Genomic DNA, 21,824 nt, shown 5'->3' with positions numbered 1-21,824 from the left:
GCTGGTGAGGGCAGGAGACCTCATGGAAAGGTGGCTGAGTGCTCAAGGTTTGAGGTGCACAGGCTGGGCCTGGAGGGAAAGACACAGCTAGCTCCCAGGGGACAGGGACAGTCTGGCCAAGTGCCCACCTCCAGTCACCACTGAACCAGAGTGTCACCTGGTGTGTGTCCGGTCTCAGCTATGGCTTTACTGGTGACCTTGACAGGCAACACAGATGAGGGAGGGAGGGCACCCCCTTCTTCCTCAGACAAGCTCAGGATACTGTGTGGCTGGAAGGGCCTGGTACCCCAGGGAGTGACCTCTGGAGGCCTGTGGAGCTGACACAGCTACCTGATACTGGGGCTACCAACACTTGGAATGGGTACTGTCTGTGGGCTGAGGAGACTTGACTCTGTGGCCTGAGGACAGCTGCAGACATGGTGACTTTGCTCCAGGGCAGCCCTTGCTGGGGGCCGTGTGTCCATAGCAAGGCTGCATGCAGGGAGCTGGCAGGAGGGGCGTCAGGGCTTCTGTGCCCAATGGCGGTGGAGTCATTGTTGGGGTCCACTTGGGGTGGGAGAGTAAATGAGCCCCCAGACCTGGCTGAATAGTGGCCTCCAGCCCACGAGCCCAGGAGATCCTCGAGACATCCTTTCATGTTTGTGGGGTGAGGAAGGGACTGGCTGTGGGGCCAACAGGTGGGCAGGAGGTTTTGTCCCAGCTCTAGGAAGAGCTTTACCTTGTGGGAGGCCCAGAACCAAGGGCCTCAAGCCAAGGGCCTGGGGAGAAGGGTTCCCCTGCCAGCAACCCTGAGCGCACTGGCTTTACCAGTCTGACTCAGCCCCACGAGGGGGTGGAGTGGAAAGGAGGCAGTCCCATTTCAAAGGTGAGGGAATGGAGGCCCCAAAGAGCTTCAGGGCTGCCCCAATCCCTACCTGGCGGGGAGAGCTGGCTTCAGGGAGGAGGCTTAAGGCCTGGGGAGGGGGCAGCCCTCCAGGGCTAAAGGGAGGAGCCACTCCCCACTTGTTCCTGGGCCAGCCCACCAACTCCATGGAGGAGGCCAGTCAGAGGACCCCAGTCCTGCCTCCCCACCCTCGGGTGCTTCAGCAGGACCCCCTGGTCCCCTCCTTCTTGTGCGTGGGACCCTCTATCCCCGCTCTTCCCCCATGGATGCCGGAGGCCAGCATGGCCCACGGGGCCCATCAAAGGGGGTAGGGGGTCCAGTTCCGAGGTTGGAAAGGCCGAGGGGCGCGGGACACTGTCACCCTGGCTTCGCCCAGTCTCGGGCTCTCCTCCTGTGTCTCCTGTGTCCTGGCCTGACCCTCGGAGCGAAGTCCGCCTCCTAAGGCCTGAGGGAAACCTGGTCCAGCCGAACTGGGCAGCACCCGGGCGGGGTGGGGGGCTACGGGGCGACTGAGGCTGGGTGCAGCAGCGCTGGGCACAGCCCTCCCTGCGCCCAATGCCACACCCACTTGTTGGGGGAAGTAAATGGGGCCAGGGTGGGACCACGCCGCGCAGGGGCTGTAGGAACATGTGGGAGCCTGAAGGGGTGGAGGGTGGGGGAAGGAGAGGGGCGTTTGAACGCGGTGGTAAGGGCTGGGGTGCCACGGAGAGCTGTGGGGGGCGTGGGGGGAGGCTGGCTCAGCGGACACTAGGGGCGCGACACCGGGGCCGGAGAGAGCCGACACCGATCCAGTGCAGCCCTGCCGTTAGGGACAGCGGCCCGGGGGCTTCTCGGAGGGGCGGAGGGGCTTCGGGCGGGAACGCATCCCGGGGAGGGGGCGTGGCGCTGGGGGTGATGGCGGGACCGACACTAGCGGCTAGCTCCATCCCCAAGAGGGCGCGCTGCGGCAGCAGGAAACGGCCCGCCGTCGGGCTCCCCTTCAGGCCAGGCCCCGGCGGCCCGAGCCCCCGGCCGAACTCGGCCTCCGTTTCCCCGCGCTGCAGGCGCGCTGGCGGGCCGGTGGGGCGGGGCGGCGCGGAGCCGCCTGCAGGGGGCGCCCGCGAGCGGCCGGAGGGAGCGCGGAGCCAAGACGGCGAAGCCCGCGCGGGAGGCAGGTCAGCGGGACACCGGGGTCGGGCCGGGGTCGGGGCCGGGGTCCCGCGGGCGACCGGGGCGTGGGCCCATTGGGGCAGGCGGGGCGGGAGAGCGGTGGCCGGGCTCTCCGCGGACCGCCCTCCCGCCCAAGAGCGAGTGCCGGGCAGGGTCGAAGCCTGGCGGCGGGGCGGCGGCGTGCGGACCCTCTGAGCCGCCTGGAGCGGAAGCGGGCAGGGGCGCGGGCACCGGCGGGGCTGTCCGTCCGTCGGTCCGCCCGCGCCCGAGTCGGCCCCGGGCTTTGAGCGAACCTCCTGGGCGCCCCCGGGCTGGGCTGGGGCGCGGCGGGGAGGTGCGGACAAGGGTGGCGGGAACCAGGCGCGAGGCAGGGAGAGGCCGGGGGTGGCGAGGGCACCCGGATCCGGCCAGACGCTGCGCCAGGGGGTAGGATGGCGGGAATGCAGCGGCCCTCGAGCGGTTTGGCTCGGGGATGCCCGAGGGCTTGAGCAGGGGACCCCCCCAAACCCGGAGCACGCTCCCCACCTCCCGCCCACACCGCGTTAGACTTCGGTCTTCCCGTCTGTTCAGTGGGAGGAAGGGAAGGGCGGGTCGCCAGGACCTCGCTTCTGAGAGGCAGCCCTCCTCACCCCCTTTGCCAAGAAGGGTGATTAGGGCCCTTTGGGGAGGGGTGCGCCTACCCCGTGGCCCGCTCCCCCCATCACCGCTCTTGGAGTCTGAGGCTCACTGTTTGAGACCATAGGCCCTGGGCTGCCCACTCCGCCTGGGTCGTGCGCCCTGGAGCAGCTTGGCCTCCCTGCTGTCCAGGGTCCAGGGCTCCCAGACTATGCAGCCTCCAGAAGGCTCCCTGTTGCTTGCCGGCCCTGCCAGGCCTGCGTACCCAGACGGAGAGCTCTGGAGCTCGGCAGGCCCAGAGTGTGCTGGGCCAGGGCTGCCTTCTTGGCCCTGATGAGGGCTGGTCCTGGGCCTCAGTGAGCCTGGAGACACCTGCCACGTGGGGGTCTCCCAATCCCAGCAGGTCTGCTGAGGGGCTCCCCACTGAGGCTTGTCTGCCCCTCACCTTGCTTCTCTGCCCTAGTCCTGTGGGTCTCCTCCACCTCCTGTCGCCCCCCAGTGCTGATCAGGCCCTGGGCTAAGCCAGTGTCCCTATTGACAGCCTCTGAACACCGAGGGCAACCCAGATGTATCTGCCAGATGATGGGCATTCGGGCAGCTAGGACCCAGCCAGCCTCTGGGGGCTTGAGTGCTGCCCCTCCCACATTGGCCTGTGAAGTCCAGATCCCCACCACATCCCAGGGCCCATCCTCCAGGAACCCGTGGCCTGAGAGGCAATGGCTGGCCTCACAGCACCCAGTGGAATGGAGACCAGGACATCCAGGCCTGCCTTCTCGTCATGCCTCCTGGACTCAGTCACTGGGGGGGCCTTAGGCAGGTCCCTTCCCCTGAGGGCTGTTTTCTCAGCTATAGCACATGATGATGACATTAGCAGTGCCGGGTTGTCCTAGTGATTAGAGGAAGGTGAGGGACAGGCCAACCAGGAGACAGGCTCTACTAGGGAATAGGCTGGGGGCAGCTTGGCTAGGGTCTGTGTTGAGCTGGATAACACTGGAGGGAGGGAAGGTATTAGCATCTTGGGGTCAGGGCCACCAAAAGAGAACTCTGTGGGCTGGAGTTAGCTTGGGAGCGACTGTCAGATCTGAAAGTCAGCCACAGACAGGTGGCACATGGGGTCAGGGTATTGTGTCCTGCTCCCTCGGGACCTGTGGGTTGCCCTGGGCAGCAGCCTGAGGCCCTCCAACCCTCTGAGAGACTTCTGCCCATTGGCCAGAGTACATCAGGGCACCCACACAGATGGAGCCCCTGCAGTGAGGGACTGAGCTCAAGTGGCGGCAACAATGGCCTGGGTCCTGCAGCAGCTCTTGCTGCCTCACCTCTGTGCCTTCGAGCCTTCTTTGTGGGATCTGCATTGTCTGATGTGGCTCAACCCAAAGGATGTGTTGTGGGAGCAGCAGAGAGGTGGGGGAGGGTGGCCAGCTGCAAGGTGGAGGCAGGAAGGCTGGCAGAGAAGGGCAGGCTTTAGTGGGGGGATGCTGAAGGCAAGGCTGTGGTCGGGTGAATTGGCAAGAGAAATGTGTCTCACCCCTAGGGGAAGGTCCTGATCCAGGAAAGCACGTGCAGCCACAGAAGGAGGCTGCCTGGAGGAACTCGATCAGAGGAGGGCCAGCAGGGAACAGTGGGGTGGTAGTGCCTCAGGGCTGGCCCTGGAGCCTGTGCTGGCCCAGGTGGGGGATGGGAGTGGACAGGACTGGAGCTTGGAGCTGGGTTGCAGAGGGGAGCCTCCAGTGGACTGCTCCCCTCCAGGGCTCTTTTCTTTGCCTGGCATCTCTTCCCACTCACCATTCACCTCTTTGTCCTCCACATCCAGCACAGGTGGCCCCTGCTCTGAGAGCTTTCTGGAACCCCCTGGGCCCTGGCAGCTTGTACCCTCTTCTGCAGAGGGGACCTTGGTTTCAGAGGTTGCTGGTCAGAGGCTGGCACTGCCTTCCTACGGTTCCCACCTCTGCTGACACTCAGCACCTGCCAGCCTAGGCCACTGGTAGTGGCAGTTCACGCTTCACGTCACAGTACTTGTCATCCAATATTGGAGGGTTCACGTGTGGGCAAGCCTGCTGCTCCGGAGCTCAGTGGGTGCATAGTGGAGCAGGCAGGGCCCAAGGCTGGGCTCTGCACCACAAGAGGGGCATCCTGCACCCCTGGGTGAGCAATGGCCCTCAGGGTGGGTGCTGGGCCCTTGCCTCCTGCAGGGGCTGTCTGGTGAACCTCTGGGCTGCTGCTGTGCCCTGGAGGAGGGGATGGCCAAAAGCTGGCAGGGACACATGGGGATACAGTAGGCACTCTGAGCCTCCAGGGGTGAGAAAGGAGCTGCCGGAGCCGAGGACAGAGCTGAGGATGTGGAGGCTGCTATAAGGTGGGAGCCCCCTCCCTGTCCCTGCCCACATCCTGCCCCAGAAGCCAGTGTCAGCACACCCAGGGGCCATCGGGTAGGGGCAGCACAGGCCCTGGAAGGCATAGCCCACTCTGGACTGATGGCTTTGGAGAGGACCTGGTGGTCCAGGACCTGGTGCTCTGGGGGGCATCCCAAAGGCAGCTGTGTAGGCACAGAAGGGTCATGGGGTGGAGCACCTGTTTCACGGTGACTCCTGTGGTTGCTGCCCTGACTGCCTGCCTCCTGATGCCCCCACCAAACGTGGGACACCTCCAGGTATCCACTTCCTTCTCACAGACTTTGTGAGGTCCCTCTTCATTACATGTGTGCCCGGAGCAGGTCACAGCTGTTGGGTTATCTGTGTCAATCTCCATATGGCTCACCTCTGGGCATCTGCTCTAGTCCTTGGTCATCTTCACCGGCTCTGATTTCGTTTCCGCAGTTGTTTCCTGAGTACTCATTCTTGTTTATGGATGCTACTCTTTCCTTTCTCTTTGACAATCCGGAAGGTATCTGAAAGTCATTATTTGATTTCTGTATTATCTTCATCTCTTCTGGAAGGTATTAACCTCCATATGTTGACACTGTTGCCTGTCTTAACCTCACTTTTCCGTGTGTCCTTTGAAATTGTGATTTGCAGGCTCATCTTAGTTCTAGAGGCAGGGAATGACCTGTAGTATCTGAACCTCAGGACAGTTTCAGGGGTCAGGGCCCACACAGGCCAGACAGGTGTCACGAAGCTGCCCATGGCCTGGCAGTTGGGACACTCTCGGCATGAGTAGGTATCTAGTAAACGTTTGCTATAAAAAAGTGGTGGGGAAACTCTAAGCCAGGGATTCTGGAGCCAAGGGTGGCACTACACGGCTGTGGCTGCCGAATTCCCACCGGAACCAGGTACCCCCCCCCCAGTACCCCACCTCAACAGCTCCAGGGGGTACAGCCACCACCTGGGCATGTGTACCAAGAGCCTCCTGGTCAGCCATGCAGGAGCCAGGAGGAATGGCCAGGAAGTCTAGGTTTTGATTAAATGTAGTTTTAATTAAAGCGACCCAGGTGGGGTGTGTGGGGAGGCAGGAACGGCACCAGTTTTGAGTCTGACTGCTGAGATCCTGTAGGCCGCCCTTCAGTCCATGTGGGACAGCTTCTGCCCTCTGCCCTGTCCCCGGCAAGGAACCACCACTGGGAAAATAGTTAATTTTCCTTCCCTGATAGCAACAGATGACTCAAGGATTAATTAGACACACAGAATTGACAGAGAGGGGTAGGAAATTGCCAGTTCCTGGTCCCACTCCCACCCCTTGCCCTAGGTCTCGGACCTTCCTGTCTGTTGGTGGAGACCTCTGTAGGGCGGGCCAGGACAGCTTCTGCTGCTGTGGCTTTGAGCACGCTCCCATAGTCCCGCTCCACCCTTCTGCTCTCACAGGAAGGTGCCTGGGGGATCAAACAGTTAAGCGCTCAGCTCCTAACTGAAAGGCTGGCTCTTTGAATCCACCCAGAGGTGCCTCAGAAGAAAGACCTAGCCATCTGCTTCCAAAAAATCAGCCACTGCAAACCCTGTGGAGCCCAGTTCTTCTCTGACACATGTGGGGTCATCCTGAGTCAGCATCGACTCTACGGCACCTGATAAGGTTGAGAGAAGTCACTTTACCTCTTTGGGCTTTAGCTTTTTCATCTGTAAAGTGGGGTTCGTGAGGCCAATGAAAACACAGGTGACCCCCCTGGCCCCCAGCACTGTCATTACCCAAACTGCTTAATAGGGTATGGAGGAGTGTCCTAGCACCTTGAAATGTGGCTCCCAGGGCAGGGGCTGGTGTGGCCCCCTCAGCAGGTTTTGGGACAGGTGTCACCTGCGTGCTCCCAGCGCTGGCCTTACACCTGGGGCATGCTCTCCAGGGACCTTCCAATTACAGCCAGGACCCTCCGGACCCAGAGGGTGTGCCCGGGGCCCATCCTGGGTTTGCAAAGGGGTCTGACAGGCATTGGCAGAACCGGCACTGAGCCCAGGCCTTCCTGTAGTCAGGTGCTGGACAGTGGTCCTGGTGTACCCCCCAGGAGCCCATACCACCAGCTGCAGCACCAGACCACTGCCCACCCTGTCCGTCCCAGCCCAGTAGGCTCCATCGGAGCCCAGTCTCCACCCAGGATCCCAACCTTCACCCCATGAGCTGCCGCCCCCTGCGGTTTCCTCTGGGGAGAGGACAATGCTAGATGTCCTTCTCATGGGTTTGAGCCCTCTAACCCCAATTTGGCCAGTTGGTTTGGAAGCTGGTCAGCTGCAGGGTACCAGAGTACCCTGCTTGGGGGCAGAAAGAGGGTAGAACTGCCATCTGTTAATGCTCAGCCTGACCCAATTCATGGTGCATCTGTGGAGGGTGGGTCTGGGAGCCACCTGACTCTCAGGGTACAGTAGTTTAGTGGGTTTGGCTCTCTCAGAACAGAGGAAGGCATGAGTGGAGAGGGGCCGCTACTGGACAGGAGACCTGAGCAGCCACCTGACTTGCATGACAGGGTAGGGTGGTGGGGGCATGCCTGGCTATTGGGGCCCTGGGGGTATGTCTGGCTGTCGGAGCCCTGGGGGTTCTGGCTGGGCGCTGAGCGGCCTCTGCTCCTGGGGGCTTGGTGCTCTTCCACACTCTGCAGCACCAGGTCGGTGCCTTTAGGTCCGCTTCCTCCTCCAAGAGCCCTGGCGAGGGCATAGGCGGCCCCGAGATCATCAAGGGTCCACCCTTCATGCTGTATCAACGGGAAAACTGAGGCCCAGAAAGGAAAAACCTTCTAGCCCCAGTCCCCCAGTGAGCCTCTGGTTAGTACCCACTTTCTCCAAACGTCAATCAGGCCCCCATTAGCAGGGGTGCAGGTGGGAAAGCTGTGGGAGGGGGGTGGCACCCTTAGAGCAGGGAGCTTGGCAGAGCGTGCGGGTGGGGGGTGGCACCCAGATGTGCATGGGGGCGGCGCTGGAGGACAGGAGCCTGAGGCACGAGCTCTTCTGTCTGTGCCAGCTTCTCTGCCGCGCGGTGCCACTGTTGAGAGGGAAACTCACCTGCCAGCCACAGGATCCAAGCTCTGGGGTCTCTGGCCCTTCCTTCCCTGGGTAGTGAGGTGGTGCTGGCGGCTCCGTGGGAGGGTTAGGAGAAAAGCAGGGCAGGCTGAGGAGGTGGCCCTGGGAGAGGTGGTGAGGGAGCCGGAGATTGGTCGTGGGGGTGGGCTGGCTGGCCCAGGAGGCACAGGTTGCCAACTAGGCAAGAGGTCCCAGCTCCCTACAGAGAACGAGGACCTGGCTGAGTGCAGACCTGAGCACCCAGCATGTGGACACAGGGCACCTGGACAGTCCTGGGGTGAGCCCACAGGTGGTCATCCTCCGGCTGACACCTAGCCTGCAGGTGGGACGGGATCAAAGCAGTGCAGTTTCCCAAGGTAGGATGGGTGAGCCAGGGCTGAGAGCAGCCCTGGACATCCCCACCTGTGCCCCTGCCACTGGGGCTCAGGTACTCACAGGGTGTTCCTCTGCAGGTACCTCAAGGCTGAAGCCAGCCGAGCCAGAGATGCTGCCGGTGCCCCTGGCAAGGGCCTGGTTTCCAGAGACTCTGCGTCATCTGTGAACAAGTGCCCCTGCCGGGACGCCCTCGGCTCCTGTGAGGAGGGGCCTGGAGCGCCGGAGGGCAGGTGGGCGCTGGGTGCAGCTATGGACCGTGAGCTGGCCTGGCCCGTGTCCTTGCTGAGCCTGCCCACTCTTCGCTGTGTCTGCCATGGGCATCTCAGTGTACATCATGGTGGAGCTAGCCATTGCGGTGCTGGCCATCTTGGGCAATGTGCTGGTTTGCTGGGCTGTATGGCTCAACAGCAACCTGCAGAATGTCACCAACTACTTCGTGGTGTCGCTGGCAGCGGCCGACATTGCCGTGGGGGTGCTGGCTATCCCCTTTGCCATCACCATCAGCACAGGGTTCTGTGCCGCCTGCCACGGCTGCCTCTTCTTCGCCTGCTTCGTGGTGGTCCTCACGCAGAGCTCCATCTTCAGCCTCCTGGCCATCGCGATTGACCGCTACATTGCCATCCGTATCCCACTGCGGTGAGCGCCAGCTGGCAGGCGGGCGGGCGGTTGGGTGTGCCCCCAAGGGCTGTGTGCAGGGCTTGGTATGTGGGTCAGTGTGTGCCGGGCACTCAGAGCAGAGCCGGGCCCGGGCATGGGGCACGGAGGGTGGTCAGGGCTCAGCACATGTGCCGGTCAAGCCAACCCCATGGGCACAGGCTCTAGGTCATGTGGTGAGGCTGCCTTGGCTGCAGGCAGACAAGCATGGTGTGGCCTAGGTGGCAGACTAAGGGGGGGCACCATGCCCAGCATACTTGAGCTGCCCTGCACACACAGAGCAGACTCCCTGCCAGGGGTGGGTGGGGCAGGGCACCATGGAAACGCAGGACCTCAGGGCTAGCAGACCACCCACTACCCCTGCTTTAGGCGGGTCCCTTGGTGTGCAGATGAGGAAAGTGACCCCAGGAGAGGAAGTCAATCGGCCACACTCCACAGGGAGTCTCCTGGCCACATGTAAGCCCTATGCTCCCCTGGCGAAGAAACTTCATGCACTCGGGCTGGCTGCCTGGGGGCTTCATGGCAGGTCTCTTGTGTAAAGGAGGACTTCACACACGGAATTAAACTATGGGCTCCAGAAAGTGCACCCCTCTGTGCCCCCACCCCCATCACAGCCATTAGGTGCCCAGTCCCCAGGAGTGGGTGTGAGGGCTCCTCAGCCCCGGTGGCTGCTGACCCACAGTTTCTGGAAGCGTCGGGCACCAAGTCCTGTGGTAGTTTCCCTAGACAGGGCGGCCTGCCTATGGTGGAAGCCCCAGCCAGCTGCTCGGTGAGCAGATGGAAATTTAGAGTGTAGAGCCCAAGGGGGCCCTCAGAGGTCACTTCCTCCCATCTGGGTGGAAAATGAGGCTCGGAGGAGGAGCTGGGGTTCTCACGGCCACAAAGTGAGTGGATATCAGGCCGGGATGAGCTCTGGGAAAAAAACTTGGCCTGGAACCCCATCAGAGGAGGAGGGGCTATGTGAACCTGCACACGGCCTGTGGTGGTGGCCTGGCCCCCAGATTGCCATCCCTTTCTCCAGGGGCAGAACACAGAGCCTAGGCTTGCCAGGTGACAGCTGAGAATGTGGAGGCCCAGGGAGGCCCTCACTGATACTGGGGCTGTCAGTGGGGACTCCCGGAGACAGAAAGCCCAGGACTGGAGCCCACCTCAGGGCCCAGTGCACATGCATGGGTGCTGGTGGGGGCATGCAGGGGGCTGCCCTTCTGATGACCTGGGCCAGGTACTCTCTGATGCCGAGCGCCATGGTCTTTGCATGCATGGGAGAGGACAGGCTGCTGTTCCCAGCTTCCGGCCTTCTGAGAGTCAGGAGGATGAACACCTGACCTGGAAGGATGCACATGCCATGTGAAGTTCCCCTCTGGTCCCTCTACTACAGGGACACATCTGTCCCTGTAGCTCACAGAGGTGTCATGAGGGCCACGTGAGCAATTGTTGTGTGTTGTTAGGTGCTATCACGTCAGGTCTGACTCATAGCAACCCTATAGGACAGAGCAGAGCTGCCCCATAAAGTTTCCAAGGAGCAGCTGGTGAATTTGAACGGCTGACCTTTGTTTAGCAGCTGAGCTCTTAACCACTATGCCACCAGGGCCATGCTGGAGAGGCCTGAAGTTTGGGACCTGTGAGGAAGGAGGCTGGGCAGGCGGTGATGGGGACGGTCAGAGCTTTGCCGTTGCCTGAGGACATCAGCCCAGTGCTGCTCCAACCCTCCTGGCTTAGCACCAAGGTCAGACAGATGTGTGTCCCAGTGTTTCCTGTGGAAGCCTAGCCCACACAAGGACATGCTTCCTGCCTTGTGTGACTCGAGGCTTCATGCTACACCAGCCCCTGGTCCCTCTCGGTCCTAGTCCTCCAGGCCCCAGGTGGGCAGGCAGGAGGGTGCCCATGGGTGCTCTGGGTGGGGAGCAAGCCCTCAAGTGGCCGCCATTTCTGGCTGAGCTGGCATGAGCAGGGCTCCGGAGCCAGGGGCAGTTGAGAAAGAAGCCTGCTGGGGTAGAAGTGTGAGGCTCAGTGTCCCCAAGGATGGAGACCCTGGGCAGGGCCAGGGCTTTCTTTCCTGGGAACAACATTCATACCCACCGTCTTCTGTCTGTACATCAGCCCTGTGGTCAGCAGACAGACAGCTAGGCTGCTGTTGTCCTCAGCCCACCCGTAGTAGGTGGCAGAGGAGCTGCTGCCCCAGCCCAGCTCTCCCCTCAACCTCTGAGGTGCAGGGCCTTGCTGGGGTGAAGGTAGAGTGTAGTGAACAGGCTGAGGGGACAAGACCTGAGGGCTTTGCCATCAAAGTATGCAGGCTAGCAGAGAGGGCTTCCTGGAGGAGGCAGTGCCTGTGCTCAAGCAGGCATGTGTCTGGAGAGTGTATCAAGAAGGCAGAGGTCCTGAGGCGCAGCCAGGGCAGCAGGTGTCTGGCTGCAGGGAAGGAATCAGGTGAGCAGAGTGGCGCTGGTGTCTTCGGGGAAGGAGCTGGTTTCCTTAATGGGGCAGAGGCTCTTCAGTTCAGGATCGTAGCTCCCATGGACAACATAGGGAAGCCCTGCCTCCTCGGGGTGGTGCAGAGGCTCATGAAACCCCAGGGTCTCGGGGGACTCTTGGACTGTAGTGTCAGCCCCCAATGTGGTCATGGGGAGCTGGGGGGAAGGGGTGGCCTGTGAGCTGGGACACAGAGAGCATCTGTAGACAGGGCAGGTGACAGCGCTGGCTCCAGCTTCTGGTGACGCCTCTGGGCCCTGGAACAGCAGGGTCGTGCTTGGTGGCCTTGACGTCCCTTCCAGATGGACAGGCTGAGATGGACCCAGGAGGCCAAGATGGGACTTTGTGAGTCATGGAGGCCCAGGGGACACTGTGGGACCAGGCCTGTGTGTCTAGGTCCAGGGCTAGCAGCCTAAGGGGCTTTCTTTCGAATAACAAAGTTAGTCTAATTTTTAAAAAATCAGTAGCACGTGCACGTGCTAAAACAAAAAGGAACAAAAGGGTAGACAGTGAAAACGTACCCCTGGCTCTTGTTTCCCATCTCCCAGCTCCCCAGGGGCCACACTGGGAATCCTTTGCTTTCCAGACTTTATAGGACAGAGTAGAACTGCCCCATAGGGTTTCCAAGGAGCAGCTGGCAGATTCGAACTGCCGACCTTTTGGTTAGCAGCCGAGCTCTTAACTGCTGTGCCACATAAACCCGTTGCCGTCAAGTCAATTTCGACTCATAGCGACCCTATAGGACAGAGTAGAACTGCCCCCATAGAGTTTCCAAGTTGCGTCTGGTGGATTCAAACTGCTGACCTTTTGGTTAGCAGCCATAGCACTTAACCACTACGCCACCAGGGTTTCCTGCGCCACATAGGAAACTGCTATTAACACACATCTTGTTTTTTGTCCTCACAAGGGCTTTCTTTTCACAATGCTCTAAACACTTACCGTATGAGTTTCCTCAGCTGTGAAACTAGACAGTTGACAGGCCAGGGATTCCATACTGTGTCCCTGAGCCTTGGGGCCAGGCTTGTCAACCCCACCCACATTCATTCAATCAGGCCCCTCCACCAGCAGCTCTGCGTGGGGATGTGGGCAGGAAGGCCTGTCACTGGAGAGCCATCGGAAAGCCCCAAGGCAGTGGCCTCCAGGGCCCAGCAACTCCAGGTCCCTGTGGCCCCTGCGTAGTCAGCTCGGCCTGCCTACTCAGACACAGGTAGCTCACAGTGGCCTAAGGCAATGCTTTTCTTCTGTGAACAGGCCCAACTGCACAGCTTCGTCCCCGCTGAGGCTCATCTGGCAGTTTCTGAATGACAGACCCAAAACCCCAAAAAAACCCACTGCCATCAAGTCGATTCCAGCTCATAGCAATCCTATAGGACAGAGTAGAACTGCCCTGTGGAGTTTCCAAGGAACGCCTGGCGGATTCAAACTGCCGACTTTTGGTTAGCAGCTGTAGCACTTAACCACTACCCCACCAGGGTTTCCGAATGACAGACAGACTTCTGTAGTTCCCGCGCACCCACCCCTTCTCCACTAAGCCCCATGACCGGGGTCATACTGGAAGGCCAGGGATTCTTGGTCCCATCTTACACATGAGGGAACTGAGGCTCCAAGGGGCAGAGTGACAGACACAGTCAGACAGGAACCTACCAGGGCCAGGATCCAGGAACGTTTTCTCAGGAAAATGTCAAAACTAAGACAGCTGTTCAATGCCAAAGCACCAAGTGCAGTGGAGTCCGGCCTGGCTTGTGGCGACCCCACGTGTAATAGAGTAGAGCTGCTCCATAGGGTTCTCTTGGCTGTAATCTTGACCAGAGCAGGTCCCCATGCCTTTTTCCCACACAGCCACTGAAGGCTCAAACCGCCAACTTTAGGTAGTAGTGGAACAACAAGCCATTCACTCCATCCAGGGATCCGCTATTCCATGAGGGTCACATATGTTACTGTTTGCAAACAACTGAGAACATTGCCTGGCATATGAAAGTGCCACGTAAGTACTAATTGTAAAAAAAAGCTGTGACTTCACACCTGAGGCCCGAGAACAGGGCAGGCGCTGCAGGTTCTCTGTGGCCTGGCAGAATGAACGCATCTATGATGCTCGCTTCCTGTGGGCCCTGGTGCACAGGCATGCACACCAAGCTGCTGCCAAGTGGGCACATAGCCCCGAGAACAGCCTCTTTTGATTTGGAATTAAGGCAGAGGTGAGACTTACTTTGGCCCAAGTTGCCTCCGGGCTCCTTGAACGTCCATGGCCAGTCCGTTCCTCTGCTCGAGCCTCAATTCCCCCTCCTATAAAATGCGGGGATTGGACTAGGTAAGAGGTCAGAGGCCACCAGTTTGTTGTTTTCTTGATTTGAGTTAGATGACAGAATTTATAAATACCTATAGAATGGGCTCCCTGGCCCTCAGCCTGGCAGCCTGAGAGCTGTGCCTACCTTCTGCACCAGTCAGTGTCGCGGCCTGCTTCACCTGGCCATTACCTGCCTGACCTCCGCAGGCATCTGTGTTTGCAGCCCACGGACTGGGTAATTTTCATCAGTGTTTCTGGGATTAAGTACAGCATATGATTAAGTGCTCAACTATTAGCCAAAAGGTTGGCAGTTCAAACCTACCCAGAGGCAGATGGGAAGACAGGCCTGGCAATCTGCTTCTGACCCTAGGGAACAGTTCCGCTCTGCACACATGGGGTTGCCATGAGTTAGAATTGATTTGAAGGCAACTAACAGAGCAAAATTCTTCCTTGACATCTCTCTCCACATGCCCCTATCTCCGGGCTGGCAGTGCAGACAGACACGGGAGCGCCTTCCAAGCCCAGCACCCCATGAGGGGGATGTACTGAGCTGAGTAGGACGCTCGTCAGAGAAGTGCTCTGTCTTGAGCTTGAAGGGTGGGCAGGGTCTCCACCAGGTGAAAGGGAAGGGTTGTCTGGTTTGCCAGAATTGGAGGTTGCAGCTCAGGTTGTTGTGGCTGCCTTCCTAAGTCAGGGAAACCCGATTTTTTGGTCCCCGTTCCTTCATGAGCTCTGTGCCACCTCTCCTGTGGGTCTTGTGGTCTCCTCCTGGCCAGCCCTCAGACCACCACCTGAGCCTGGGCCTGGAAGCTAGTTGACCCAGCAGATCTGTAGTTTTGTCCAGCTTGATAGAATTCTGAGTGATTTTGGCAAATTACTTTCCCTCTTTGGACCCTAATATAGCATCCAAATATTTCCTCTTAGATGTTGTTTTTAGGTGCCCTCAAGTCAGTTCCGACTCACAGCGACCATATGCACAACAAAACAAAACACTGCCCGGTCCTGCACCATCCTCACAGTCATTGTTATGTTTGAGCCGTTGTTGCAGCCACTGTGTCAATCCCTCTCGTTGTTGAGGGTTTTCCTCTTTTTCATTGACCCTCTACTTTACCACGCATGATGTCCTTCTCCAGGGACTGGTGCCTCCTGATAACATGTTCAAATTATGTGAGATGAATGAAGTCTCACCATCCTTGTTTCTAAGGAGCATTCTGACTGTACTTCTTCCAAGACAGATTTGTCCATGGTATATTCAGGATTCTTTGCCAACACCACAATTCAAAGGCATCAGTTCTTCTTCAGTCTTCCTTATTCACTGTCCAGCTTTCCCATACATATGAGGCAGTTGAAAACACCATGGCTTGGGTCAGGTGCACCTCAGTCCTTCAAATGACATCTTTGCTTTTAAACACTTTAAAGAGGTCCTTTGCAGCCGATTTGCCCAATGCATTGCATCTTTTGATTTCTTGACTGCTGCTTCCATGGGCACTGATTGTGGATCCAAGTAAAATGAAATCCTTGACAACTTCAATCTTTTCTCCATTTATCATGATGCCACTTATTGGTCCAGTTGTGAGGATTTTTGTTTTCTTTATGTTGAGATATAGTCCATACTGAAGGCTGTGGTCTTTGATCTTCAGTCAGTGGTTCAAGTCCTCTTCACTTTCATTAAGCAAGGTTGTGTCATCTGCATATCACAGGCTGTTAATGAGTCTTCCTGTAATCCTGATGCCATGTTCTTCATATAGTCCAGCTTCTCAGATTATTAGCTCAGCATACAGACTAAGTATGATGAAAGGATACAACCCTGAAGTACACCTTTCTTTTTTTTTTCAATTTTATTATTTATTGTGCTTTAAGTGAAAGTTTCCAATTCAAGTCAGTTTCTCATACAAAAACTTATACACACATTTTACCTAGGTGCTCTCCCTACAATGTGACAGCACACTCCTCTCCACCCTATACTTCCCATGTCCATTCAGCCAGCTCCTGTCCCCCTCTGCCTTCCCATCTCACCTCCAGACAGGAGCTGCCCACATAGTTTCATGTGTCTACTTGAGCTAAGAAGCACACTCCTCGCCAGCATCATTTTATGTCTAATAGTCCAGTCTAATCTTTGTCTGAAGAGTTGGGTTTGGGAATGGTTTTAGTTTTGGGCTGACAGAGAGTCCAGGGACCATGTCTTCTGGGGTCCCTCCAGTCTCAGTCAGACCATTAAGTCTGGCCTTTTTACTAGAATTTGAGGTCTGCATCCCAATTTTCTCCTGCTCCATCAGGGATTCTCTGTTGTGTTCTCTATTGGGGCAGTCGGTGGTAGCCAGGCACCATCTAGTTCTTCTGGCCTTAGGCTGATGGAGTTTCTGGCTTGTGTGGTCCTTTCTGTCTCTTAGGCTCGTATTTTCCTTGTGTCTTTGGTGTTCTTCATTCTCCTTTGCTCCCGTTGAGTTGAGACCAATTGATGCATCTTAGATGGCTGCTTGCTTTTAAGACCCCAGACGCCACTCACCAAAGTGGGATGCGGAACGTTTTCTTAATACACTGTTATGCCAGTTGACCTAGATGTCTCCTGAAACCATGGTCCCCAGACCCCTACTCCTGCTACTCTGTCTCTCAAAGTGTTTGGTCGTATTCAGGAAACTTCTTAGCTTTTGGTTTAGTCCAGTTGTGCTGACTTCCCTTGTATTGTGTGTTGTCCTTCCCTTCACCTAAAATAATTCTTGTCTACTATTTTTTTTTTTAACCACTGGGTGGGGTTTTTACTATCTAGTTAGTGAATACCCCCTCCCTTCCTCTCCACCTGTGTAACCATCAAAGAATGTTTTCTCCTGTGTTTAAACCTTTTCTTGAATTCTTGTAATAGTGGTCTCATTCAATATTTGTCCTTTTGTGACCAACTAATTTCACTCAGTATAATGCCTTCCGATTCCTCCATGTTATGGGACGTTTCACGGATTCCTAGTTCTTTATCATTGCATAGTATTCCGTTGTGTACACCTTTCTTGACTTTAAACCACAAGTATCCTAGTTCCCTGTCGATATACTGCTGCAACCACTTTTGAATGATCTTCAGGAAAATTTTACTTGTGTGCGATATTAATGATATTGTTTGATAATTTCCACATTCAGTTTGATCACCTTTGTTTGGAATGGGTGCAAATACGGACCTCTTCCAGTCAGATGGCCAAGTAGCTGTCCTTCAAATTTCTTGCACCTCCAGCACTGCATCCATTTGATGAAACATCTCAATTGGTATTCCATCAATTCCTTGTTTTTTGTCAATTCCTTCAGTGCAGCTTGGACCTCTTCCTTCAGTACCATCAGTTCTTGATCATATGCCACCTTCTGAAATGGTTGAATGTCGACCAGTTCTTTCTGGTACAGTGACTGTATGTATCCCTTCCATCTTCTTTTGATGCTTCCTGCATCGTTTAATATCTTACCTGTGGAATGCTTCAATATGGCAACTCGAGGCTTGAATTTTTTATTCAGTTCTTTCAGTTTAAGAAATGGCAAGTGTGTTCTTCCCTTTTGGTTTTCTAACTCTGGGTCTTTGTACTTTGTCTTCTCAAGCCACCCTTTAAAAATCTTTGGTTCAGCTCTTTTACTTCATCATTTCTTTCTTTCACTTTAGCTATTCTATATTAAAGAGCAACTTTCAGAGTCCCTTCTGACATCCATTTTGGTCTTTTCCTTCTTCTAATCTTTTTAATGACCTCTTGCTTTCTTCCTGCATGATGCCCTTGGTGTCACCCCACAACTCGTCTGGTCTTCAGTCATTAGTGTTCAATACATCAGATCTGGCCTTGGGTGCTATATGGATATTAAGACATCAGCATCTCATTTTTCTCCTTGAGCTGTGGGTGGATCTGGAGGAGACAGATGGTATCTCATTTGGCTTGGGACCCCCACACTACCTGGCTCCTCCACCCCTGCATCCTCTCCTTGGGGACTTCTGAAGACCCTAAGTCCAGTGGAGAAGAAGGAGCATGAAGTGCAAGAGGCCTGAACTACCAGTAGGTCCAATCGCCCTGCCCCCCACTGAGTCCCCCCGCTAGACCCACCCCATTCTTTACAGGGGTATGTATTCTAGCCTACCCAGAGTAATGTGGAGAAAAGACCCCTTCGGTCACTGATGCCACCAAACCATGCTGATTAAGTAAGGCGGGACTCCTGATACTCTTGTCTAGTAACCAGGGGGTCACCTGTACAGGGGTTTCCACTGTCCAGGGTGCTGTACTCAGTGAGAAAAGTAGGCTTACCACCACCACTCCATAGAGGCGGGCAGTGACTGGCCCAGGCCTGACAGCCAGTGAGTGGGGACTGGGAAGCCACTGTAGGCTTTTCGGCTGGTGGCATGCCTGGCCTGGTGTCTCAGACCCCTGACGCTGGTCTCCTCTCCCCAGGTACAATGGCCTGGTGACGGGCACACGGGCCAAAGGCATCATCGCAGTCTGCTGGGTGCTGTCATTCGCTATCGGCCTGACGCCCATGCTGGGCTGGAACAACTGCGGATGGCCGAAGGAAGACAGGAACCACTCACAGGCCTGCGGGGCGGGCCAGGTGGCCTGCCTCTTTGAGTACGTGGTACCCATGAACTATATGGTGTACTACAACTTCTTTGCGTGTGTCTTGGTGCCCCTGCTGCTCATGCTGGGCGTCTACCTGCGCATCTTCCTGGCAGCGCGGCGGCAGCTGAAGCAGATGGAGAGCCAGCCAGCACCAGGCGAGCGGGCAAGGTCCACACTGCAGAAGGAGGTGCATGCTGCCAAGTCACTGGCCATCATTGTGGGGCTCTTTGCCCTGTGCTGGCTGCCCCTGCACGTCATCAACTGCTTCACCTTCTTCTGCCCCGAGTGTGCCCACGCCCCGCTCTGGCTCATGTACCTGGCCATTGTCCTCTCCCATACCAACTCTGTCGTCAACCCGTTCATCTACGCCTACCGCATCCGAGAGTTCCGCCAGACCTTCCGCAAGATCATTCGCAGCCATGTCTTGCGGCGGCGGGAGCCCTTCAAGGCGGGCGGCACCAGTGCCCGGGCCCTGGCTGCTTATGGCAGCGGTGATGGAGAACAGGTCAGCCTCCGACTCAACAGCCACCCTCTCGGCATATGGGCCAACGGCAGCGCCCCCAGTCCTGAGCCACGGCCCAATGGCTACTCCCTGGGGCTGGTGAGCAGAGGGGGTGCCCTCGAGTTCCATGGGGACAAGGGCCTCCCAGATGTGAGCCCAGAGTCTGCTGGCCTAGTGGCTCCCCTGGCCCAGGATGGAGCAGGCGTGTCCTGACGGCCCACAGAGCTTATCTTTTCCTAAGATGAGGAAGCCTTTGTCTTTCTAGTCGGTTAAACCAGTCAGGTTGGAAGGGGGAAGAAGGAAAGTGCCGGAGACCCTAAGCAGGGCCGCTCCCACTTTGGACTGGATGAGGGAGCTGAGCTTGCCCGGCATGCGTCCCAGATAGAAGGGGCTGGGTCTGAGGGCGCATCGTGGCTGGCAGGGCCCCACTCCCGAGTGTCTGGAAGTGCCACTTGTCTGTAGCAGCTGTGGCCAAGCAGACTGGCCTGGCTGGGGCCAACAAGTGGCTCTAACAGGACCCCTGCCACATACTGCACCTGGACTTTTCTGGGTTTGGGGGCTGCTGTGCCCCCCAGAAGTGGCACGTGACCATTCTTCCAAGACAGAATGACAGTGTGAGGAAACCCTTTTTATTTTATTATCTTCCCCTCCCTGGCTGCTGAGTCCGTTGTGGGTCCTGCTGCTAACAGGGTGCCCGGTGTCTACCCAGCGGGGTGTCTGGCAGCCCTCCTCATTGCCTGGAGCCCGTGCACCCCCCCAACCCTATCAGTCCAGGGCTATCTTTTGGGGTGATGAAGATGGGATCAAGGACAGGAGCCTGAGGTCTGCAGGGAGTCGTGGGGAGCAGCCCCGGAGTGGCCAGGTCCCAGGGGAGAGGCTGGTGGCTAGCAGAGGTCGGTCGGCCCCCATGCAGGGCCACCCAGAGCTGCCTGGGGAGAGGCCCCATCTAACTGCCTTTCCTTCTGAAGGGAGTGTTTTTTCTGAGGTAAAATAAAAATGAGCCATATTGTGTTTCAGCTTGTCTGATGAGAATGGTGTCTGATTCTGTTCCCTGCCTCACAGCCAGGAGCAGATTGCATATATTTGAGAGAGTGTGTGTGAATATGAGGGACAGACATACAGACACCCTGCCCGCCCTGGGGCCTCCCCAGGCTCCCGTCCTCCCAGGGAACAAGCGGCCTAGTTGCACCAGAATCCGAACTCCTACGTGTGCCCCAGACTGGCCTTCCGTGGGAGAGGCCCGAAGGCTGGGGAGGAGGTGCCCTCCCTTCACCCTACAGAAGTCCCTGACTCCTCCAACCCCTCCTGTGGGGCCGGGAATGGGGCAGGGTGGGGGGAGGAGATTTTTCAGGCCAGGCATCCTCTGCTGCATCACCTTCCCAGCATCCTTAGAGAGTGAGTCTATATAGTCCCGTGACTCATGTCAGAGAGGGTGTCTGAGACCTGGCTCAGACATGGGGTGGGCATCCAGATGGGACATTGGGCCCCTCTGGAACAGATCTGGGCTGGGCTAAACTACTTTCCCCTGGAGTAACCGTTCCTCTACTTCCAACGAGGGGGCACTGGTGGTTCAGTGGTAGAATTCTTGCCTCCCATGCAGGAGACCGGGATTCAATTCCTGGCCAGCGTACCTCGTACACAGCCACCACCTGTCTGTCTGTCATGGAGGCTTGCATGTTGCTATGATGCTGAACAGGTTTCAGCAGAGCTTCCAGACTAAGACAGACTAGGAGGAAAGGCCTGGTGAGCTACTTCTGAATTTCATCCAGTGAAAATCCTATGGATCACAACGGTCTGATACTGTTGTACATGGGGTCACCATGAACCTGGGAACTACTCAACAGCAGCCAGCAACAACGACTCCCAACAGAAGAAACCTACAAGGAGTGTAGTCTGGCAGAATGTCTACCCTTGTCTGAGGAGGTGGTGCCATCCTGTGATGGCAGATGTCTGAGGCCGAGGGGCAGTAACCAACCACCCCTGCCTGGGGCTGGCAGGGGCAGGGCTCTGAGGGCCAGTTTGGTCTCAGGGCTTCCAGGACTGGGAGAAGGAGTGCTAGAATTTCACAGGTAAGCCTCATGGAGCCTGTGACCCCATTTTACAGATGACTCAACTGAGGGTAGGAGACCTGGTGCTGCAACAGATAAGCCCTTGGCTGCTAACCAAAAGGCTGGCGGTTCAAACCCACCCAGCAGCTCCAAGGGAGAAAGACGTGGTGATCTGCTCCCATAAAGATTAAAAAAAAAAAAAAGATTAGAGCCTAGAAAACCTTTCCGAGCAGTTCTGCTTTGTCACATGGGGTCGCTATGAGTCGAAATCACCTGGATGGCACCCAACAACAACAACAGACCAAAGCTCAGAGGGTTAAGCACTTGTCCCAGGTCATAGAGCAGGTAAGAGAAAGAGGCAAAACTACAGCTTAAGGTGTATCTGACTACAAAATCCACGCTCCTTTTTTTTTTTAATTAATTTATGATGAAGTATTTCAACTAAACTCAAAAATATAAAACAATATCAGGTACCCACCACTCTGCTTAAGAGATAACCCATTACAACCTCAGTGGAAGCTCCATACCTCTGCCCACATTATTGCCCAACTTCCTGTGCCGGAAATAGCCCCTTCCTAAGTTTCACGTCACCTCGTATCTCTTTATACTCGTGTGTATATGTACATATGTAAGTATCCCAAAACCCAAACAGATTTATCTTGGCTGTGTTTTACTGTTAGCTCAATCTGTGCTCCTTTACACTGGCTGTACAAAACAAAGACCCAGGAAGTACCAGGGTCCAGGCCTGTGGCCCAGAGACACTGGTGTGATGGGTCTGGGTGGGCCCACGCAGCTGTGGTTTCAGAAATTCCAGGGGTTCTCACGGACAGCCTGGGTTAGGAACCATT

At 56.8% G+C, this 21,824-nt stretch overlaps 1 protein-coding gene across 3 annotated transcripts; it reads left to right on the top strand.

Annotated features, from left to right (window-relative positions):
* The first annotated feature begins 1,972 nt into the window (after nt 1-1,972).
* On the top strand, nt 1,973-19,924 carry ADORA2A (adenosine A2a receptor). Of its 3 annotated transcripts, none has more exons than XM_049865414.1 (3): nt 1,973-2,037; nt 8,529-9,087; nt 18,262-19,924. In XM_049865414.1, exons 2-3 carry the CDS (start codon nt 8,765-8,767, stop codon nt 19,139-19,141), a joined length of 1,203 nt encoding a protein of 400 aa, XP_049721371.1. In that variant the 5' UTR covers nt 1,973-2,037; nt 8,529-8,764; the 3' UTR covers nt 19,142-19,924. The 3 variants fall into 3 exon arrangements, with proteins under 3 accessions (XP_049721371.1, XP_049721373.1, XP_049721372.1); XM_049865416.1 differs by lacking the exon at nt 1,973-2,037 and adding an exon at nt 7,763-7,821; XM_049865415.1 differs by lacking the exon at nt 1,973-2,037 and having other exon boundaries at nt 8,152-9,087.
* Nucleotides 19,925-21,824: the final 1,900 nt, after the last annotated feature.

This window comes from Elephas maximus, chromosome 22 (genome assembly GCF_024166365.1).
Source record: "Elephas maximus indicus isolate mEleMax1 chromosome 22, mEleMax1 primary haplotype, whole genome shotgun sequence".
NCBI lineage: Eukaryota > Metazoa > Chordata > Mammalia > Proboscidea > Elephantidae > Elephas > Elephas maximus.
The sequence above is the reverse complement of the archived record's forward strand: the minus strand, read 5'-3'. Positions and strand labels throughout refer to the sequence as shown.